The 20,508-nt window shown below is 40.1% G+C and overlaps 1 protein-coding gene across 1 annotated transcript in view; it reads right to left on the minus strand.

The window, feature by feature from the left end:
• The window catches only part of LOC148949771 (uncharacterized), a 29,868-nt gene extending 17,377 nt beyond the window's left edge, over positions 1-12,491 (minus strand). The window contains exon 1 of the mRNA XM_089092780.1: positions 12,366-12,491. Coding sequence (XP_088948906.1) covers positions 12,366-12,379 — 14 coding nt within the window. The 5' untranslated portion in view covers positions 12,380-12,491. The remainder of the gene's footprint in view (positions 1-12,365) is intronic.
• Between the last annotated feature and the right edge of the window lie 8,017 nt (positions 12,492-20,508).

Here is a 20,508-nt window from a genome sequence, read left to right on the forward strand (position 1 = left end):
TAATGCGGGTTTTATCATTTATTCAGAATCTAAATAGATTTAATAAATTTTTAGATAACAGGGGTCTCTATATTGGACTTGCCATATACCTTAGACCGAGAGATCGTCGGTTTTCATATTTTTAGCTGCCCTCTGACGGAGATATTACTACGTATGGCAGACTTAATTCTGTACTTGAGACGGTCTACTCCACTGTCTCTAGAGCTGGGCTGCAAATCAACTGGAAGAAAACAAGGATACTGCCAATAGCTAAGACAGCATTGACATCATCCTTAACGGTTGAGATTAACAACGAAGTCATTGACGTGGTCAGGCAGTTTACATGTCGGATCAAGTATATCTTAAAATGGCACTCTTGACGCCGAAATCTCTGCCAGATAAATAAGGCCAAGTTTGTGTTTCTCGAGAGCAGTTTTCCTCTAACCGCACAATAGTCGCCAAACCTTGAATTTACTATGCCACATTCTCAATCATCATACTATTCTCTTCCGAGACATAGCATATAACTAAGACGCAACTAAGAAACGTCGATGCCGTTCAAACTAGATACCTGCGTCGTGTTGGAGGCTTCACTTGGTGTGACAAGATCCGCAACACTGAGATCGTGATGACCTTCAAGCTGGTAAACAAAGCACGACTAAAAGGATTATCATGAATTTCAATCCGTCAGAAAATACGTGGCAGCGTCCTTGAGGGAGGCCAAGTATCAGGTGGCCAGATGCAATAAACCACTGCCTCCTCAGCTGCAATACCAAGCCAAACAAGACCCCATCCCTACCCCTGGATATGACCAGCTGGAGAAGAATTATGGTATTGTCAACTAGTTCCCTCTATGCTGATGACCCTGCTGAGCAAGAGCGTTAAGTCGAAAGTAAGTCAAGTCTTTTGAGCACTTGAACCTGTTAGAATTGCTTTATCACCATAAAATGCCCTATCAATATTCCTACATTTTAAAGAAAGAATGTTTGTTAGGATAGGTCAAGGAAAAAATAAGCCACCTTTCTATTTCTCTGGTAGGGGCCTGCCAAGTCTTTCTGAGAATGAGAAGACGATTACACATAAGAGATATAGCACTTTTTGAAAAGGCATACGCAAGCACTGACGTTTTTGTCTGATGAATAAAAACACCATTAAGATTTTACAATGACAGTAAAAACAATAACAGTAACACTTGGTTACATCAGAAGCAACACTATAGCGCTGCCTATAGTAAAGACCATACGGCTCCAATGTTTTATTATTTATTTATTTATTATTTTTTCCCAGTGGCACTTTATATGAAAGGGGTCATCGTAAAAACTTCAGAGAGGGCTCATTCGATTTGATATTGAGAGTTCTAGTGCCCTTTTTGGGGGTCAAAAGTGATTGGAAGGCAACGAACACCCCTTCAACGCCCACCATTTACCCAAAAACTTCCAATAAAAATTTTGAGATAGCCATTTTGTTCTACACAGTTGACTTCCACATAGAAATTATGTTTTTGAGGAGAACACTCCACCACAACCCTCAGGGCAGGAGTTGTAAGTTATGCCCTAGGAGCTTTTAGGATTTTTATAGAAAGCTATGTCGTAGAAACTTTAAAAAGGGCTCATTCGATTGGAAATTAAAAGGGCTAGTGCCCTTTCCAATTGTCAAAAGTGCTTGGAGGGCAATTAACCCCCCTCTCACGCCCAACTTTTCCCCAAAAACATCCAATCAAAATTTTGAGATAGCCATTTTGATCAACGTGGTTGAACATAGCCATTTTGTTCTACGCAGTTGATTTCCAGATATAAATTATGTTTTTGAGGAGAAAACTCCACCACAACCCTCAGGGCAGGAGTTGTAAGTTATGCCCTAGGAGCTTTTAGGATTTTTTTATAGAAAGCTTTGTCGTAGAAACTTCAAAAAGGGTTCATTCGATTGGAAATTAAAAGGGCTAGTGCCCTTTCCAATTGTCAAAAGTGCTTGGAGGGCAATTAACCCCCCTCTCACGCCCAACTTTTCCCCAAAAACATCCAATCAAAATTTTGAGATAGCCATTTTGATCAACGTGGTTGAACATAGCCATTTTGTTCTACGCAGTTGATTTCCAGATATAAATTATGTTTTTGAGGAGAAAACTCCACCACAACCCTCAGGGCAGGAGTTGTAAGTTATGCCCTAGGAGCTTTTAGGATTTTTTATAGAAAGCTTTGTCGTAGAAACTTCAAAAAGGGTTCATTCGATTGGAAATTAAAAGGGCTAGTGCCGTTTCTAATTGTAAAAAGTGCTTGGAGGGCAATTAACCCCCCTCTCACGCCCAACTTTTCCCCGAAAACATCCAATCAAAATTTTGAGATAGCCATTTTGTTCAACGTGGTTGAACATTCTGGAAATCATGTCTTTGAGGATGATAAACCCCCCACAGCCCTAAAGGTAACGGTTGTAAGTTATGCCCTGGGGCCATATAAGGATTTTATAGAAAGCGTTGTCGTAGAAACTTCAAAAAGGGCTCATTCGATTGGAAATTGAAATGGCTAGTGCCCTTTTTAATAGTCGAAAGTGATTGGAAGGCAACTAACACCCCTTCCACGCCCATCATTTCCCCAAACACATCAAATAAAAGTTTTTAGATAGTCATTTTGTTCAACGTAGTTGAAACTTCTGGAAATTATACGTTTGAACAGGACAATCCCCCATCCCTCAAGGTCTTCAGGGCAAGGGTTATAAGTTATGCCTTGGGGGTATACATGTTTCTTATGGACGGAATGCTCGTATAAACTTCAGAGAGGGCTCATTTGATTGGAAATTGAAAGTTGTAGTTCACTTTTTGAGCATCAAAAGATATTGGAGGGTAACCAGCCCTCCCCAAAGCCCTTATTTCGCAGATGCATCCAATACAAATTTTGAGATATCTAATTTGTATAAAATAGTTCATATAACAAAAATTCCGGTGTCGACACAACCCCCCAGGGCCCGGGGGCAGGCTTGTAAGTTATGCCCTGGGGGCATATATGATTCTTATGGAAGGGATGCTCGTATAAACTTCATAGAGGGCTCATTTGATTGGAAATTGAAACTTCTAGTTCACTTTTTAAGAGTAAAAAAGATTGGAGGGCACTTTGACTCCCCACCCCCCTAAACGCCCTTTTTTTCTAAAACGCATGTGATAAGAACTTTGAGATAGTCATTTTTTTTTAAATAGTTCAAAGACCATATAACGAAAACTCCGGGGTCGACGCAGCCCCCCAGGACCCGAAGACAAGCGTTGTAAGTTATGCCCTGGGGGGAACATATGGTTCTTATGGAAGGGATGCTCGTAAAAACTTCAGAAAGGGCTAATTTGATTGGAAATTGAAAGTTCTAGTTCAGTTTTTGGAAGTCAAAAGAGTTTGGAGGGCAACTAGCTCCCACGCCCATCTTTTCCCGAATGCATCAGATAAAAATTTTGATATAGACATTAAGCTAAAAATTGCTCAGAAGTCAGATAACAAAAACTCAGGTGTGGACACAACCCCCCGGGACCCGACGGCAGGCGTTGTAAGTTAAGCCGTGGGGCATCTATGGTTCTTATGAAAGAATACTCGTATAAAATTGAGAGAGGGCTCATTTGATTGGAAATTGAAAGTTCGAGTTCAATTTTCAAAGGCAAATAGCCCCTCTCACGCCTTCTCTTTCCAAACCAATCTAATGAAAATTTTGAGATAGACATTTTGTTTAAAAAAAAATAGTTCAAATGTCGGATAAGAAAAACTCCGGTGTCAATATAACCCCCCCCCCCACGGCCCGGGAAAAGAAGTTCTAAGTTATGCCCTAGGGGCATGTATGGTTCTTATAAAAGGGATGCTCGTATAAACTTCATAGAGCGCTCATTTGATTGGAAATTGAAAGTTTTAGTTCAATTTTTAAGAGTGAAGAGATTTAAGGGCAACTAGCTCCCCCTCATGACCTTTTTCCCCCAAACCCATCTGCTAAAATTTTGAGATAGCCAGTTTTTTAAAAATTCTTCAAAAATTAGAAAATAAAAACTCCGGTGTCAACACAACCCCCAGGGCCCAAGGAGTAGGGGTTGTAAGTGTTGTCCTGGGGGCGTGTATGGTTCTTATGAAAGGGATGCTCGTATAAGCCTCAGAGAGGGCTCATTTGTTCTAGTTAACTAGTTCACTTTTTCTAGTTCACTTTTTAAGCATCAAAAGATATTGGAGGGTAACCAGCCCTCCCCCACGCCCTTTTTTCCCAGATGCAGCCGATGAAAATTTTGGGATAGCTAATTTGTTTAGAAAAGTTCCAAGATCATATAACAAAGACTCCGGTGTCGACAGAACCCCCCAGGGCCCAGGGGAAGGATTGTAAGTTATGCCCTGGGGGCATATATGTTTCTTATGGAAGGGATGCTCGTATAAACTTCAAAGATGGCTCCTTTGATTGGAAATTGTAAGTTCTAGTTCACTATTTAAGAGTCAAAAGAGATTGGGGGGCACCTACCCCCCCCCACCAAGACGCCCGTTTTTCTCAAACCCATCTGATAGGAACTTTGAGATAGCCATTTTTTTAAAATAGTTCAAAGACCATATAAAGAAACCTCCGGGGTCGACACAGCCCCCACGGAACCGAGGATAAGCGTTGTAAGTTGTGCACTAGGGGGAATATATGGTTCTTATGGAGGGGATGCAGGTAAAAACTTCAGGGAGGGCTAATTTGATTGGAAATTGAAAGTTCTAGTTCAGTTTTTGAGATTCGAAAGAGATTGGGGGACAACTAGCCCCCTCCCCACGCCCCTTTTTTCCCGAATGTATCCAATAAAAATTTTGAGATGGAAATTAAGTTAAAAATTGTTCAAAAGTCAGATAACAAAAACTCAGGTGTCGACACAGCCCCCCAGGGCCCGACGGGAGGCGTTGTAAGTTATGCCCTGGGGCATATATGGTTCTTATGAAAGGGATAATAATTAGAAGCGAATAATAATTAGAATGAATATGAAAATCAAGCTTAAACCGTCAAAAAAATATTTTGCTATTGAAGCATAAATGAAACGTATAACAAACGGAAATTAAATAAACAATCAATGCAAGCAAACATACAATAGATATTAATGTAAATGAATAAATAAATCCTAAATGAGTGAAACTTAAATTGAATATGCAAATCAGGCTTGAAACGAACAAAAAACACTACAAACAAGAGTTTGGGTATCGCCTCCTTCTCTAAATATAAAAGTCTAAAACCTACTGCGTCATTGGCGCTTTACTGAAAACTATACGCGTGTTGAACATTCTTGAAAGTATATACAACATCAAATCAAATTGAATATTTGATATATAATGATATTAGTTGTTGAAAGATCCATCAGTTCAAGAATTTATTTCACTCTAATTTTGTTTTTATTTTCAATGCTGTAGGAACCGGAAAAGAAAATATTTGTAATATACGAGTAATTCGTTTTCAGTGAAGCACCAATGACACAGAAGGCTTGAGGTTTTTACAGTTAAAGAAGGGGGCAGTATCCATATTTTGTAAGTAGTGAAACTATATTTGTCTTGACTAATCTTGAAAAGAACTAATAAATTAAACTGAATAAATTAAACTGAGTTCGTTTTCGATAAAGCACCAATAACGCAGTCGGCTTTTGTTTCTTATTATTCCATATATGAAAGAGGCTGTCCCCTCCTCAACGCCTCGCTCTTTACGCTAAAGTTTTTCATTGTTTAAAAAAAATAGAATTGTGAGAAAGTCAAACTTTATCGTAAAGAGCGAGGCGTTGAGGAGGGGACAGCCCCTTTCATATACGGAATAATTTCTTTTCGTATTAAGTTTAATATCGCTCCTCACTTTCAGTTAAAAAAACGTGTTTTTTATTTAATTTTTGAACATTTTTGAAAAAATGCAGGTTTTGATCTTGGCTCACCGTACATGAATAATTAAAACAAAATTTGCATATTAATTTACTTTTATTTGGTTAAATGGCTTTCTCGAAACTTGTTTAATTTTATTTACGAACGTTTTTATTAGCAATAAATATACGTAATTTACGAATTGACTTACGTAACGAACTTCTATATTCATATATCTTTAATACGTATATTAGGTGGCTCGCCCCCTAGTCAATACCTCGCTCTTTAAGCGAAAGTTGGAATTTTGTTCCAATTCTTTAAAAATGACCGCTTAATCACAAAGGCCGTTAATTAGAATAAATAGCTCTTATGAAAGTACTAAATAATCTTTGGCTTAAAGAGCGAGGTATTGACTAGGGGGTGAACCCAATCATATATGTAATACTTTCTGTTCGTTTAAATTCTTGATGTTGCTGCTGTTGCAGTTGAAAAACTTGTTTTTTATATTTAATTTCTGATCTTTTTTTAAATAGTGTTGGGAAGTTCGGCGTCCCGGTCATAGCTATGTCCCTTCAACCATTAAAACTTCCTTCTCGGAAAGATCCTCCCACATAACCCCCCATCAAACCCCCCCCCCCCAGTACCAGGAAAAATCTCCCCTGAAAACGTCTGTATACTTTCCAATAACCAATACTATATGTTAACATTGAGTAAAGTTCATAACTTTCAGCCCTCCCCCCGGGAACTTCGGGGATTAAGTCATCCTAAAAGACATACTTATAATATTTTCGAACATGCTGAACAAAATGGCTCTCTCAAAGTTTTGATCGGGTGACTTTGGGAAAAAAATGAGCATGGGAGGGGGCCTAGTTGCCCTCCATTTTTTTGGTCACTTCACAAAGGCACTAGAACTTTTAATTTCCATTCCAATGAGCCCTCCGACGATATTCTAGGACCACCGGGTCGATACGATCACCCCTAGGGAAAAAAAAAACAAATAAACACGCACCCGTGATCTTTCTTCTGGCAAAAAATGCAAAATTCCACATTTTTGTAGATAGGAGCTTGAAACCTCTACAGTAGGGTTCTCTGATACGCGAAATATGATGGTGTGATTTTCATTAAGGTTCTATAATTTTAGGGGGTTTTTCCCCCTTTTTTTGAAAATCAGCCAAATTTTCTCAGGCGCGTAACTTTTGATGGGTAGGACTAAAATTTGAAATCAGCATTAAAATCTGATTCTTTTGGTGTATCTATTTGTATCAAAGTACCGTTTTCTAGAGTTTCGGTTACCATTGAGCCGGGTCGCTCCTTACTTACAGTTCGTTACCACCAACTGTTTGATTTACAGTTAAGAAAGGGGGCAGTATCCAAACTCTTGTGTGTAGTGAAACTATATTCGTCTTCAACAAGTTTAGAAAGAACTAATAAATTAAACTGAATATTTGATGTATAATGATATTATTTGCTGAAAGCTCATCAGTTCAAAATTTTACTATAATTTTAATGTTTATTTTCAATATTAAGTACAAAAGAAGATATTTGTAATAAAATTGGTTTTCAGTATTTGATATATAATGATATTAGTTGTTGAAAGACCCATCAGTTCAAGAATTTATTTCACTCTAAATTTATTTTTATTTTCAAAACCATAAGAACTAGAAAAGAAAATATTTGTAATATAATTTGTTTTCAGTAAAGCACCAATGACGCAGTCGGCTTTTGGTTCTTATTTACAGTTAAGGAAGGGGGCAGTATCCAAACTCTTGTTTGTAGGGAAACTATATTTGTCTTCAACAAGTTTAGAAAGAACTAATAAATTAAACTGAATATTTGATGTATAATGATAGTATTTACTGAAAGCTCATCAGTTCAAAATTTTACCATAATTTTAATGTTTGTTTTTAATATTAAGTACAAAAGAAGGTATTTGTAAAAAAATTGATTTTCAGTAAAGAGCCAATGATGCAGTAGGTTTTAGGCTTTTACAGTGAGAGAAAGAGGCGATACCCATACTCTTGTTTGTAGTAATTTTTGTTCGTTTCAAGCTTGCTTTGCATATTCAATTTAAGTTTCACTCGTTTTAAGAATTATTTATTGATTTACTTTATTATCTATTGTATGTTTATTTGCATTGATTGTTTATTTAATTTCTGTTTGTTCTAAGTTTTATGTATCCATAAATAGGAAAATATTTTTTTACGTTTTAAGCTTGATTTTTATATTCGATCTAAGTTTTACTCGCTTTAAGATCTATTTATTCATTTATATTATTACTTATTGTATGTTTTTGCTATGATTGTTTATTTAATTTCTGTTTGCTTCTGGTTTCATTTATTCTCCAATATTAATTTTTGGGTTATTTTTAGTTTGAATTTTAACAGGTATTTGAATCTGCTGAGCTTAAGTTTAAAATGGCATTTACTTTTCTTTGAAAAACTTATTTTCGAAAGTTTTTTTTGATTAATCACATAAAATGGAAGGTTCACAAAGGGAGATTCGCAAGTCAATTCATGTTCATTATAATTTTATCTTTCTGACCTACAATTCCCTGTTAATACTCCATTTCAGCTAATCAGAATTTTTTATCGAGTTTTTCGAAAAATCTTATTGGCTGATATGATATTAGGGCTAGCTAAATATCACTATTAGTAAAATCACAGTGTGAATTGCACTTTAGCAAACACTTTTCGGTAATTATCTCAGAAGTATGAAATTTCAGATGTGAGCTCTAGTCGTGATACCAACGAATTCAAAATCATAGGCTACTATAACCAATAAGTAATATATCATAGGCAGCGCGCTAGCGCTGCCTAAGTAAAGAACGATGTGGGCACAATGTTTTGTTTTTTTTGTTTTTTTTTTATCCATACCCGGGCACTTCTTTTCGAAGGAGTTGTCGTAGAAACTTCGAAAAGGGCTCATTCGATTGGAAACTGGAGTGGCTAGTGCCCTTTATAATAGTCGAAAGTAATTAGAGGGCAACTAACCCCTCCACGCCTATCATTCCCCCAAACACATTCAATCGAAATTTTGAGATAGCCATTTTGTTCAGCGTAGTCGATTTTCAAATGGAAAATATGTTTTTCAGGAGGACACTCCCCCACAACCTTCAGGGCACGGGCTTTAAGTTATGCCCTTGGGGCATATAAGGTTTTTATAGAAGGCTTTGTCGTAGAAACTTCAAAACAGGCTCATTCAACTGGAAATTCAAAGGTCTAGTACCCGTTTTAGTAGTCAAAAGTGATTGGAGGGAAACTAGGCCCCCCACTCCCGCCCCTCATGCCCCCAAACATATCCAATCAAAATTTTGAGATACCCATTTTGTTCAGTGTAGTTGATTTCCAAATAGAAAATATGTTTTTGAGGAGGATACTCCCTCACAGCCCTCAGGGCAAGGATTTTAAGTTATGCCCTAGGGACATATAAGAATTTTATAGAAGGTGTTGTCGTAGAAACTTCAAAAAAGCACATTCGATTGGAAATTCAAAGGGCTAGTGCCCTTTTTAATAGTCGAAAGTGATTGGAGGGCACCTAGCCCCCCCCCCCTCCTACACCCATCCTTCCCCCAAACACATCCAATAAAAATTTTGAGATAGCCATTTTGTTCAGCGTAGTTGATTTCTAGCTAGAAATCAGGTTTTTCTGGAAGATACTCACCCATACCCCTCGACGCAAGGATTGTAATTTTTACCAGGGCGAAGGATAAGATTTTTACTGAAATATTTGATGCTTAAACGTGAAAAGAGGCTGAATCGATTGGACATTCAAAGGAATAGTATCCTATTTAATAGTCGAAAGGGATTTGAGGGCAACTAAACCCCTAACCTAACATAACATAAACCAGATTCGACACACACACAGAGACGACACACACACATAGAGACGAGACACAAACACACAGACGACACAAATACACACGCGAAACACACACAGAGAAATATCATACACAGAGACAATAATCACAAAGATATAGATCAAATATAGAGACGACACAACCACAGAGACGACACACATACAGAGACGACACACACATAGAGACGACACACATAGAGATAATACACATAGTTACACACAGAGATAAGGTTTTTACTGAAATCCTTGTCGTAGAAACATGAAAAAGGGCTTATTCGATTTGAAATGTAAAGGGCTAGTACCCTTTTTAATAGTAGAAAGTTATTTGAGGGCAATTAACTCTCACGCCCACCTTTTCCCCAGACACTCCCCCACAACCCTCAGTGCAAGGATTATAAGTTGTGCCCTGGGGGCATATAAGGTTTTTATTGAAATCTTTGTCGTAGAAACTTGAAAAAGGGCTTATTCTATTTGAAATTCAAAGTGCTAGTACCCTTTTTAATAGTCGAAAGTGATTTGAGGGCAACTACCCCCCCCCCTCTCACACCCACCTTTTCCCCCAACACATTCAATCCAAATTTTTAGATAACCATTTTATTCAACGTAGTTGAAAGCTTTGGAAATTAGGTCTTTAAGGATGACAACCCCTCCCCCCACAGCCCTCAGGGCAAGGGTCGTAAGTTATGCTCTGGGGGCACATAAAGTTTTTATTGAAAGCGTTGCCGTAGAAACTTCAAAAGGGCTCATTCAATTGGAATTTGAAAGGGCTAGTGCCTTTTTAATAGTTGAAAGTGATTGGATAGCGACTAACGCCCCTCTTACGCCCACCATTTTCCCAAACACATCCAATCAAAATTTTGAGATATCTATGTTGTTCAATGTAGTTCAAAGTTCTCGAAATTAGGTCTTTTAGGATGATAACCCCAGCAAAGCCCTCAGTGCAAGCGTTGTAATTTATGCCCTGGGGGAATATAAAGTTTATATCGAAAGTTGTTAAAGAAATTTCAAAAAGGGCTCATTTGATTGGAAATTGAAATTGCCCTTTTTAATAGACGAAAGTGAGCGGAGAGTAATTAACCCCCCTCTTACGCCCACCATTTCCCCAAAAACATTCAATCAAAGTTTAGAGATAGCCATTTTGTTAAACATAGTTGAAAGTTCTGGAAATTTTGTATTTAAGGATGAAAAACCCCCGAAAGCCCCAAGGGCAAAAGTTGTAGTTTATGCCCTGGGGGCATATAAGATTTTATAGATAGAGTTTTCGTAAGACTCCAAAAGGGGCTCATTCACTTTGAAATGTAGAGGGCTAGTGCCCTTTGTAATAGTCGAAAGTGATTGGATCGTAACTAACCTCCCTCTCACGCCCACCATTCCTCCAAACACATCCAATCAAAATTTTCAGATAGTCATTTTGTTCAACGTAGTAGAAAGTTCTGGAAATTAGGTCTTTGAGAACAACCTTAGGGTAAGGGTTGTAATTTATGCCCTGGGGGCATATAAGGTGTTTATAGAAAGCGTTGTCTTTTCCAAAAGCGCTCATTCGATTGGAAATCGAAAGGCCCAGTGTCCTTTTTAATAGTTGAAAATGATTGGAAGGCTTGACATTTTTATAGCAAAGATCGATGTGGGTATATTGTATTATTTTTTGTTGTTATTGGTGTTTAGACCAGGGCACTTCGTATCGAAGGAATTATCTTGGGAACTTCGAAAAGGGCTCATTTGATAGAAAATAGAAAGGGCTGATGCCCTTTTTAATAGTCAAAATTGATTGAAGGGAAACCTATCCCCATCCTATGCCCACTCTCCTATTTGCCCTTATGTTTAAAAACTAAATGTTGCCTTAAGATCAAATCAAAATGCACAGTGTTAATGCTAATTCCCAATAAAGCTTCTCAGCAGTATCCCATGAACGACTGAGGCTATTATGTTCAAACTTTCGGGGCTAATTCTGCTCTTAAAATTTAACCAACTCAAAATAGCGACAGTGTATCCAAGCTATCAAAGAAAGTAAACAGATTTTTTTGCGAATGGTATCAAGTTTTCCATTTCAGGTCAACTAGAGGAGGTATGAAACTAAATTAAACAGTACTATATGTGTCCAGATTTTTAAAAGGGTGTGTGTTATTAAAAATTGATGGAACCTTTTTCTCAATGATACAAATAGCAGGCTAAACTATGAAGTCTTAAAAAACGAAAAGATTTAAAGCGTTATTTTCTTTTTCCCTGAAAAAACCATTTCAATATAAAAAGAACATAAATTAATAAAAAAAACTTTTTTCTACAAATGAGTTTTTCAAAGAAAAGTAAAGAACTCCATTAAACTAAAAAAGAGCAAAAATAAAATCAAATAATCTACCAAGCGTTAAACTACCACAAATCAGCATCGATAAATAAATGAAACCCAAAACGAACAGAAATTACAATAAATAACTGAGTCAAACTCAAAACGAACAGAAATTAACATAAGTTGGGCGCAAAACCCTGTGCCTTCCCAAGGCCAGAACAAAATTTGCCCTTTACTGAAAAAATACAAATGAATGTGCATTGTCAGTTTAATATACATATACTGATATTTAGAAATCAAAAGGTTAATATTATTTGATTTATTAAAGTTATAAAAGTAAAAATATTTATATTTTTTCGGTAAAGTGCAAATTATGTTCTGGCCTTGGGAAGGCATAGGGTTATTTTGTAGAAATTTTTTTTTTAATTAATTACCTAAATAAATCCATGATGAAAGTTAATATTATCCTTTTTAGTTAAAGACAGAAACTGAAAACTGCACACTGATAAGAAGCTGTAATATTCGAAAAGATAAGAATTTATATTATCTCAATCGCAATTTAAAACTACGACGTTAACGAGATAAATTAATAACTAAGTTAATACTACAAGTGCGAAACATATATATTCACAACATTATCAAGTAATTATTGATAAGATTCAAGCTTTTCGTTTTTTTCCTTCTAAGAGGAGGGGAACTTTAAATTAATTCCACAAACTTAACTGAGTTTTACTTCTTAACACCACGGCGTAGTTCGATGATTTGGTTTGTTTGGTTAACGGCAAAAATCGGTTTTGCTCGAATGCTGGCTTAGATGGTACTTTTCTTATTTCAGTCTTCTTTCATACACAAAAAATGGTAATGCAACTGAGCGAGTGGGTAAAATAAGCCTACTCAAACCTACTCAGTGTGAAAACAGTGCGTTTCTGCACTGTTTTCACACTGGGAAATGCAACTGAGCGAGTGGGTAAAATAAGCTTACTCACACCTACCCAGTGTGAAAATAGTGCGTTTCTGGACTGTTTTCACACTGGGAAATGCAACTGAGCGTGTGGGTAGAATGAGCCTACTCGCACCTACCCAGTGTGAAAACAGTGCGTTTCTGCACTGTTTTCACACTGGGAAATGCAACTGAGCGAGTGGGTAAAATAAGCCTACTCGCACCTACCCAGTGTGAAAACAGTGCGTTTCTGCACTGTTTTCACACTGGGAAATGCAACTGAGCGAGTGGGTAAAATAAGCCTACTCACACCTACTCAGTGTGAAAACAGTGCGTTTCTGCACTGTTTTCACACTGGGAAATGCAACTGAGCGAGTGGGTAAAATAAGCCTACTCGCACCTACTCAGTGCGTTTCTGCACTGTTTTCACACTGGGAAATGCAACTGAGCGAGTGGTTAAAATAAGCCTACTCTCACCTACCCAGTGTGAAAACAGTGCGTTTCTGTACTGTTTTCACACTGGGAAATGCAACTGAGCGAGTGGGTAAAATAAGCCTACTTGCACCTACCCAGTGTGAAAACAGTGCGTTTCTGCACTGTTTTCATACTGGGAAATGCAACTGAGCGAGTGGGTAAAATAAGCCTACTCGCACCTACCCAGTGTGAAAACAGTACATTTTCTGCACTATTTTCACACTGGGAAATGCAACTGAGCGAGTGGGTAAAACAAGCCTACTCGCACCTACCCAGTGTGAAAACAGTGCGTTTCTGCACTGTTTTCTGGGAAATGCAACTGAGCGAGTGGGTAAAATAAGCCTACTCACACCTACCCAGTGTGAAAAAAGTGCGTTTCTGCACTGTTTTCACACTGGGAAATGCAACTGAGCGAGTGGGTAAAATAAGCCTACTCGCACCTACTCAGTGTGAAAACAGTGCGTTTCTGCACTGTTTTCACACTTGGAAATGCAACTGAGCGAGTGGGTCAAATAAGCCTACTCGCACCTACACAGTGTGAAAACAGTGCGTGTCTGCCCTGTTTTCACACTGGGAAATGCTACTGAGCGAGTGGATAAAATAAGCCTACTCGCACCTACACAGTGTGAAAACAGTGCGTTTCTGCACTGTTTTCTGGGAAATGCAATGGGATGTTTTCTGGTAAAATAAGCCTACTCGCACCTACTAAGTGTGAAAACAGTGCGTTTCTCCACTGTTTTCACACTTGGAAATGCAATTGAGCGAGTGGGTAAAATAAGCCTACTCGCACCTACTCAGGGTGAAAACAGTGCGTTTCTGCACTGTTTCCACACTGGGAAATGTAATTGAGCGAGCGGGTAAAATAAGCCTACTCACACCTACCCAGTGTGAAAACAGTGAGTTTCTGCACTGTTTTCACACTGGGAAATGCAACTGAGCGAGTGGGTAAAATAAGCCTACTAGCACCTACCCAGTGTGAAAACAGTGCGTTTCTGCACTGTTTTCACACTGGGAAATGCAACTGAGCGAGTGGGTAAAATAAGCCTACTCTCACCTACCCAGTGTGAAAATAGTACGTTTTCTCCACTGTTTTCACACTGGGAAATGCAACTGAGCGAGTGGGTAAAATAAGCCTACTCGTACCTACCCAGTGTGAAAACAGTGCGTTTCTGCACTGTTTTCTGGGAAATGCAACTGAGCGAGTGGGTAAAATAAGCCTACTCACACCTACTCAGTGTGAAAACAGTGCTTTTCTGCACTGTTTTCTCACTGGGAAATGCAACTGAGCGAGTGGGTAAAATAAGCCTACTCGCACCTACCTAGTTTGAAAAAAGTGCGTTTCTGCACTGTTTTCACACTGGGAAATGCTACTGAGCGAGTGGATAAAATAAGCCTACTCGCACCTACCCAGTGTGAAAACAGTGCGTTTCTGCACTGTTTTCACACTGGGATATGCAACTGAGCGAGTGGGTAAAATAAGCCTACTCGCACCTACTCAGTGTGAAAACAGTGTGTTTCTGCACTGTTTTCACACTTGGAAATGCAACTGAGCGAGTGGGTAAAATAAGCCTACTCGCACCTACCCAGTGTGAAAAAAGTGCGTTTCTGTCCTGTTTTCACACTGGGAAATGCAACTGAGCGAGTGGGTAAAATAAGCCTTCTCGCACCTACTCAGTGTGAAAACAGTGCGTTTCTGCACTGTTTAATGGGAAATGCAACTGAGCGAGTGGGCAAAATAAGCCTACTCACACATACTCAGTGTGAAAACAGTGCGTTTCTGCACTGTTTTCACACTGGGAAATGCAACTGAGCGAGTGGGTAAAATAAACCTACTCACACCTACTCAGTGTGAAAACAGTGCGTTTCTGCATTGTTTTCACACTGGGAAATGCAACTGAGCGAGTGGGTAAAATAAGCCTACTCGAACCTACCCAGTGTGAAAAAAGTGCGTTTCTGCACTGTTTTCACAATGGGAAATGCTACTGAGTGAGTGGATAAAATAAGCCTACTCGCACCTACCCAGTGTGAAAACAGTGCGTTTCTACACTGTTTTCACAATGGGAAATACAACTGAGCGAGTGGGTAAAATAAGCCTACTCGCACCTACTCAGTGTAAAAACAGTGCGTTTCTCCACTGTTTTCACACTTGGAAATGCAACTGAGCGAGTGGGTAAAATAAGCCTACTCGCACCTACCCAGTGTGAAAACAGTGCGTTTCTGCCCTGTTTTCACACTGAGAAATGCAATTGAGCGAGTGGGTAAAATAAGCCTACTCGCACCTACTCAGGGTGAAAACAGTGCGTTTCTGCACTGTTTCCACATTGGGAAATGTAATTGAGCGAGCGGGTAAAATAAGCCTACTCACACCTACCCAGTGTGAAAACAGTGAGTGTCTGCACTGTTTTCACACTGGGAAATGCAACTGAGCGAGTGGGTAAAATAAGCCTACTTGCACCTACCCAGTGTGAAAACAGTGCGTTTCTGCACTGTTTTCACACTGGGAAATGCAACTGAGCGAGTGGGTAAAATAAGCCTACTCTCACCTACCCAGTGTGAAAATAGTACGTTTTCTCCACTGTTTTCACATTGGGAAATGCAACTGAGCGAGTGGGTAAAATAAGCCTACTCGTACCTACCCAGTGTTAAAACAGTGCGTTTCTGCACTGTTTTCTGAAAATGCAACTGAGCGAGTGGGTAAAATAAGCCTACTCGCACCTACTCAGTGTGAAAACGGTGCGTTTCTGCACTGTCTTCACACTGGGAAATGCAACTGAGCGAGTGGGTAAAATAAGCCTACTCGCACCTACTCAGTGTAAAAACAGTGCGTTTCTGCATTGTTTTCACACTGGGAAATGCAACTGAGCGAGTGGGTAAAATAAGCCTACTCGCACCTACCCAGTGTGAAAAAAGTGCGTTTCTGCACTGTTTTCACACTGGGAAATGCAACTGAGCGAGTGGATAAAATAAGCCTACTCCCACCTACCCAGTGTGAAAACAGTGCGTTTCTGAACTTTTTTCACACTGGGAAATGCAACTGAGCGAGTGGGTAAAATAAGCCTGCTCGCACCTACTTAGTGTGAAAACAGTGCGTTTCTGCACTGTTTTCACACTGGGAAATGCAACTGAGCGAGTGGGTAAAATAAGCCTACTTGCACCTACCCAGTGTGAAAACAGTGCGTTTCTGCACTGTTTTGACACTGGGAAATGCAACTGAGCGAGTGGGTAAAATAAGCCTACTCGCACCTACCCAGAGTGAAAACAGTGCGTTTCTGTACTGTTTTCATACTGGGAAATGCAACTGAGTGAGTGGGTAAAATAAGCCTACTCGCACCTACCCAGTGTGAAAACAGTACGTTTTCAGCACTATTTTCACACTGGGATATGCAACTGAGCGAGTGGGTAAAATAAGCCTACTCGCACCTACCCAGTGTGAAAACAGTGCGTTTCTGCACTGTTTTCTGGGAAATGCAACTGAGCGAGTGGGCAAAATAAGCCTAATCACACATACTCAGTGTGAAAACAGTGCGTTTCTGCACTGTTTTCACACTGGGAAATGCAACTGAGCGAGTGGGTAAAATAAACCTACTCACACCTACTCAGTGTAAAAACAGTGCGTTTCTGCATTGTTTTCACACTGGGATATGCAACTGAGCGAGTGGGTAAAATAAGCCTACTCGCACCTACCCAGTGTGAAAACAGTGCGTTTCTCCACTGTTTTCACAATGGGAAATGCTACTGAGCGAGTGGTTAAAATAAGCCTACTCGCACCTACCCAGTGTGAAAACAGTGCGTTTCTACACTGTTTTCACAATGGGAAATACAACTGAGCGAGTGGGTAAAATAAGCCTACTCGCACCTACTCAGTGTAAAAACAGTGCGTTTCTCCAGTGTTTTCACACTGGGAAATGCAACTGAGCGAGGGGGTAAAATAAGCCTACTCGCACCTACCCAGTGTTAAAACAGTGCGTTTCTGCACTGTTTTCACAATGGGAAATGCAATTGAGCGAGTGGGTAAAATAAGCCTACTCGCACCTACTCAGGGTGAAAACAGTGCGTTTCTGCACTGTTTCCACATTGGGAAATGTAATTGAGCGAGCGGGTAAAATAAGCCTACTCACACCTACCAAGTGTGAAAACAGTGAGTTTCTGCACTGTTTTCACACTGGGAAATGCAACTGAGCGAGTGGGTAAAATAAGCCTACTTGCACCTACCCAGTGTGAAAACAGTGCGTTTCTGCACTGTTTTCACACTGGGAAATGCAACTGAGCGAGTGGGTAAAATAAGCCTACTCTCACCTACCCAGTGTGAAAATAGTACGTTTTCTCCACTGTTTTCACACTGGGAAATGCAACTGAGCGAGTGGGTAAAATAAGCCTACTCGTACCTACCCAGTGTGAAAACAGTGCGTTTCTGCACTGTTTTCTGAAAATGCAACTGAGCGAGTGGGTAAAATAAGCCTACTCGCACCTACTCAGTGTGAAAACAGTGCGTTTCTGCACTGTCTTCACACTGGGAAATGCAACTGAGCGAGTGGGTAAAATAAGCCTACTCGCACCTACTCAGTGTGAAAACAGATCGTTTCTGCATTGTTTTCAGACTGGGAAATGCAACTGAGCGAGTGGGTAAAATAAGCCTACTCGCACCTACCCAGTTTGAAAAAAGTGCGTTTCTGCACTGTTTTCACACTGGGAAATGCTACTGAGCGAGTGGATAAAATAAGCCTACTCGCACCTACCCAGTGTGAAAACAGTGCGTTTCTGAACTGTTTTCTCACTGGGAAATGCAACTGAGCGAGTGGGTAAAATAAGCCTACTCGCACCTACTCAGTGTGAAAACAATGTGTTTCTGCACTGTTTTCACACTTGGAAATGCAACTGAGCGAGTGGGTAAAATAAGCCTACTCGCACCTACCCAGTGTGAAAAAAGTGCGTTTCTGCCCTGTTTTCACACTGGGAAATGCAACTGAGCGAGTGGGTAAAATAAGCCTACTTGCACCTACCCAGTGTGAAAACAGTGCGTTTCTGCACTGTTTTCACACTGGGAAATGCAACTGAGCGAGTGGGTAAAATAAGCCTACTCGCACCTACCCAGCGTGAAAACAGTGCGTTTCTGTACTGTTTTCATACTGGGACATGCAACTGAGCGAGTGGGTAAATTAAGCCTACTCGCACCTACCCAGTGTGAAAACAGTACGTTTTCTGCACTATTTTCACACTGGGAAATGCAACTGAGCGAGTGGGTAAAATAAGCCTACTCGCACCTACCCAGTGTGAAAACACTGCGTTTCTGCACTGTTTTCTGGGAAATGCAACTGAGCGAGTGGGTAAAATAAGCCTACTCACACATACTCAGTGTGAAAACAGTGCGTTTCTGAACTGTTTTCACACTGGGAAATGCAACTGAGCGAGTGGGTAAAATAAGCCTACTCGCACCTACTCAGTGTGAAAACAGTGCGTTTCTGCATTGTTTTCACACTGGGAAATGCAACTGAGCGAGTGGGTAAAATACGCCTACTCGCACCTACCCAGTGTGAAAAAAGTGCGTTTCTGCACTGTTTTCACACTGGGAAATGCTACTGAGCGAGTGGATAAAATAAGCCTACTCCCACCTACCCAGTGTGAAAACAGTAAGTTTCTACACTATTTTCACAATGGGAAATGCAACTGAGTGAGTGGGTAAAATAAGCCTACTCGCACCTACTCAGTGTAAAAACAGTGCGTTTCTCCACTGTTTTCACACTTGGAAATGCAACTGAGCGAGTGGGTAAAATAAGCCTACTCGCACCTACCCAGTGTGAAAACAGTGCGTTTCTGCCCTGTTTTCACACTGGGAAATGCAAGTGAGCGAGTGGGTAAAATAAGCCTACTCACACCTACTCAGGGTGAAAACAGTGAGTTTCTGCACTGTTTCCACATTGGGAAATGTAATTGAGCGAGCGGGTAAAATAAGCCTACTCACACCTACCAAGTGTGAAAACAGTGAGTTTCTGCACTGTTTTCACACTGGGAAATGCAACTGAGCGAGTGGGTAAAATAAGCCTACTCGCACCTACACAGTCTGAAAAAAGTGCGTTTCTGCACTGTTTTCACACTGGGAAATGCAACTGAGCGAGTGGGTAAAATAAGCCTACTCGTACCTACCCAGTGTGAAAACAGTGCGTTTCTGCACTGTTTTCTGGGAAATGCAACTGAGCGAGTGGGTAAAATAAGCCTACTCGCACCTACTCAGTGTGAAAAAAGTGCGTTTCTGCACTGTTTTCACACTGGGAAATGCAACTGAGCGAGTGGGTAAAATAAGCCTACTCGCACCTACTCAGTGTGAAAACAGTGCGTTTCTGCATTGTTTTCACACTGGGAAATGCAACTGAGCGAGTGGGTAAAATAAGCCGACTCGCACCTACCCAGTTTGAAAAAAGTGCGTTTCTGCACTGTTTTCACACTGGGAAATGCAACTGAGCGAGTGGATAAAATAAGCCTACTCGCACCTACCCAGTGTGAAAACAGTGCGTTTCTGAACTGTTTTCACACTGGGAAATGCAACTGAGCGAGTCGGTAAAATAAGCCTACTCGCACCTACTCAGTGTGAAAACAGTGCGTTTCTGCACTGTTTTCACACTTGGAAATGCAACTGAGCGATTGGGTAAAATAAGCCTACTTGCACCTACCCAGATGAGATAAAAGTGCGTTTCTGCCCTGTTTTCACACTGGGAAATGCAACTGAGGGAGTGGGTAAAATAAGTCTACTCGCACCTACTCAGTGTGAAAACAGTGCGTTTCTGCACTGTTTCCACACTGGGAAATGCAATTGAGCGAGCGGGTAAAATAAGCCTACTCACACCTTCCCAGTGTGAAAACAGTGAGTCTCTGCACTGTTTTCACACTGGGAAATGCAACTGAGCGAGTGGGTAAAATAAGCCTACTCGCACCTACACAGTGTGAAAAGAGTGCTTTTCTGCACTGTTTCCACACTGGGAAATGTAATTGAGCGAGCGGGTAAAATAGGCCTTTTCACACCTACCCAGTGTGAAAACAGTGAGTTTCTGCACTGTTTTCACACTGGGAAATGCAACTGAGCGAGTGGGTAAAATAAGCCTACTGGCACCTACCCAGTCTGAAAACAGTACATTTCTGCACTGTTTTCACACTAGGAAATGCAACTGAGC

Source organism: Artemia sp. Qi Xiang Cuo, chromosome 8 (assembly GCF_049724085.1).
Source record: "Artemia sp. Qi Xiang Cuo chromosome 8, ASM4972408v1, whole genome shotgun sequence".
NCBI classification, from domain to species: Eukaryota; Metazoa; Arthropoda; class Branchiopoda; order Anostraca; family Artemiidae; genus Artemia; species Artemia sp. Qi Xiang Cuo.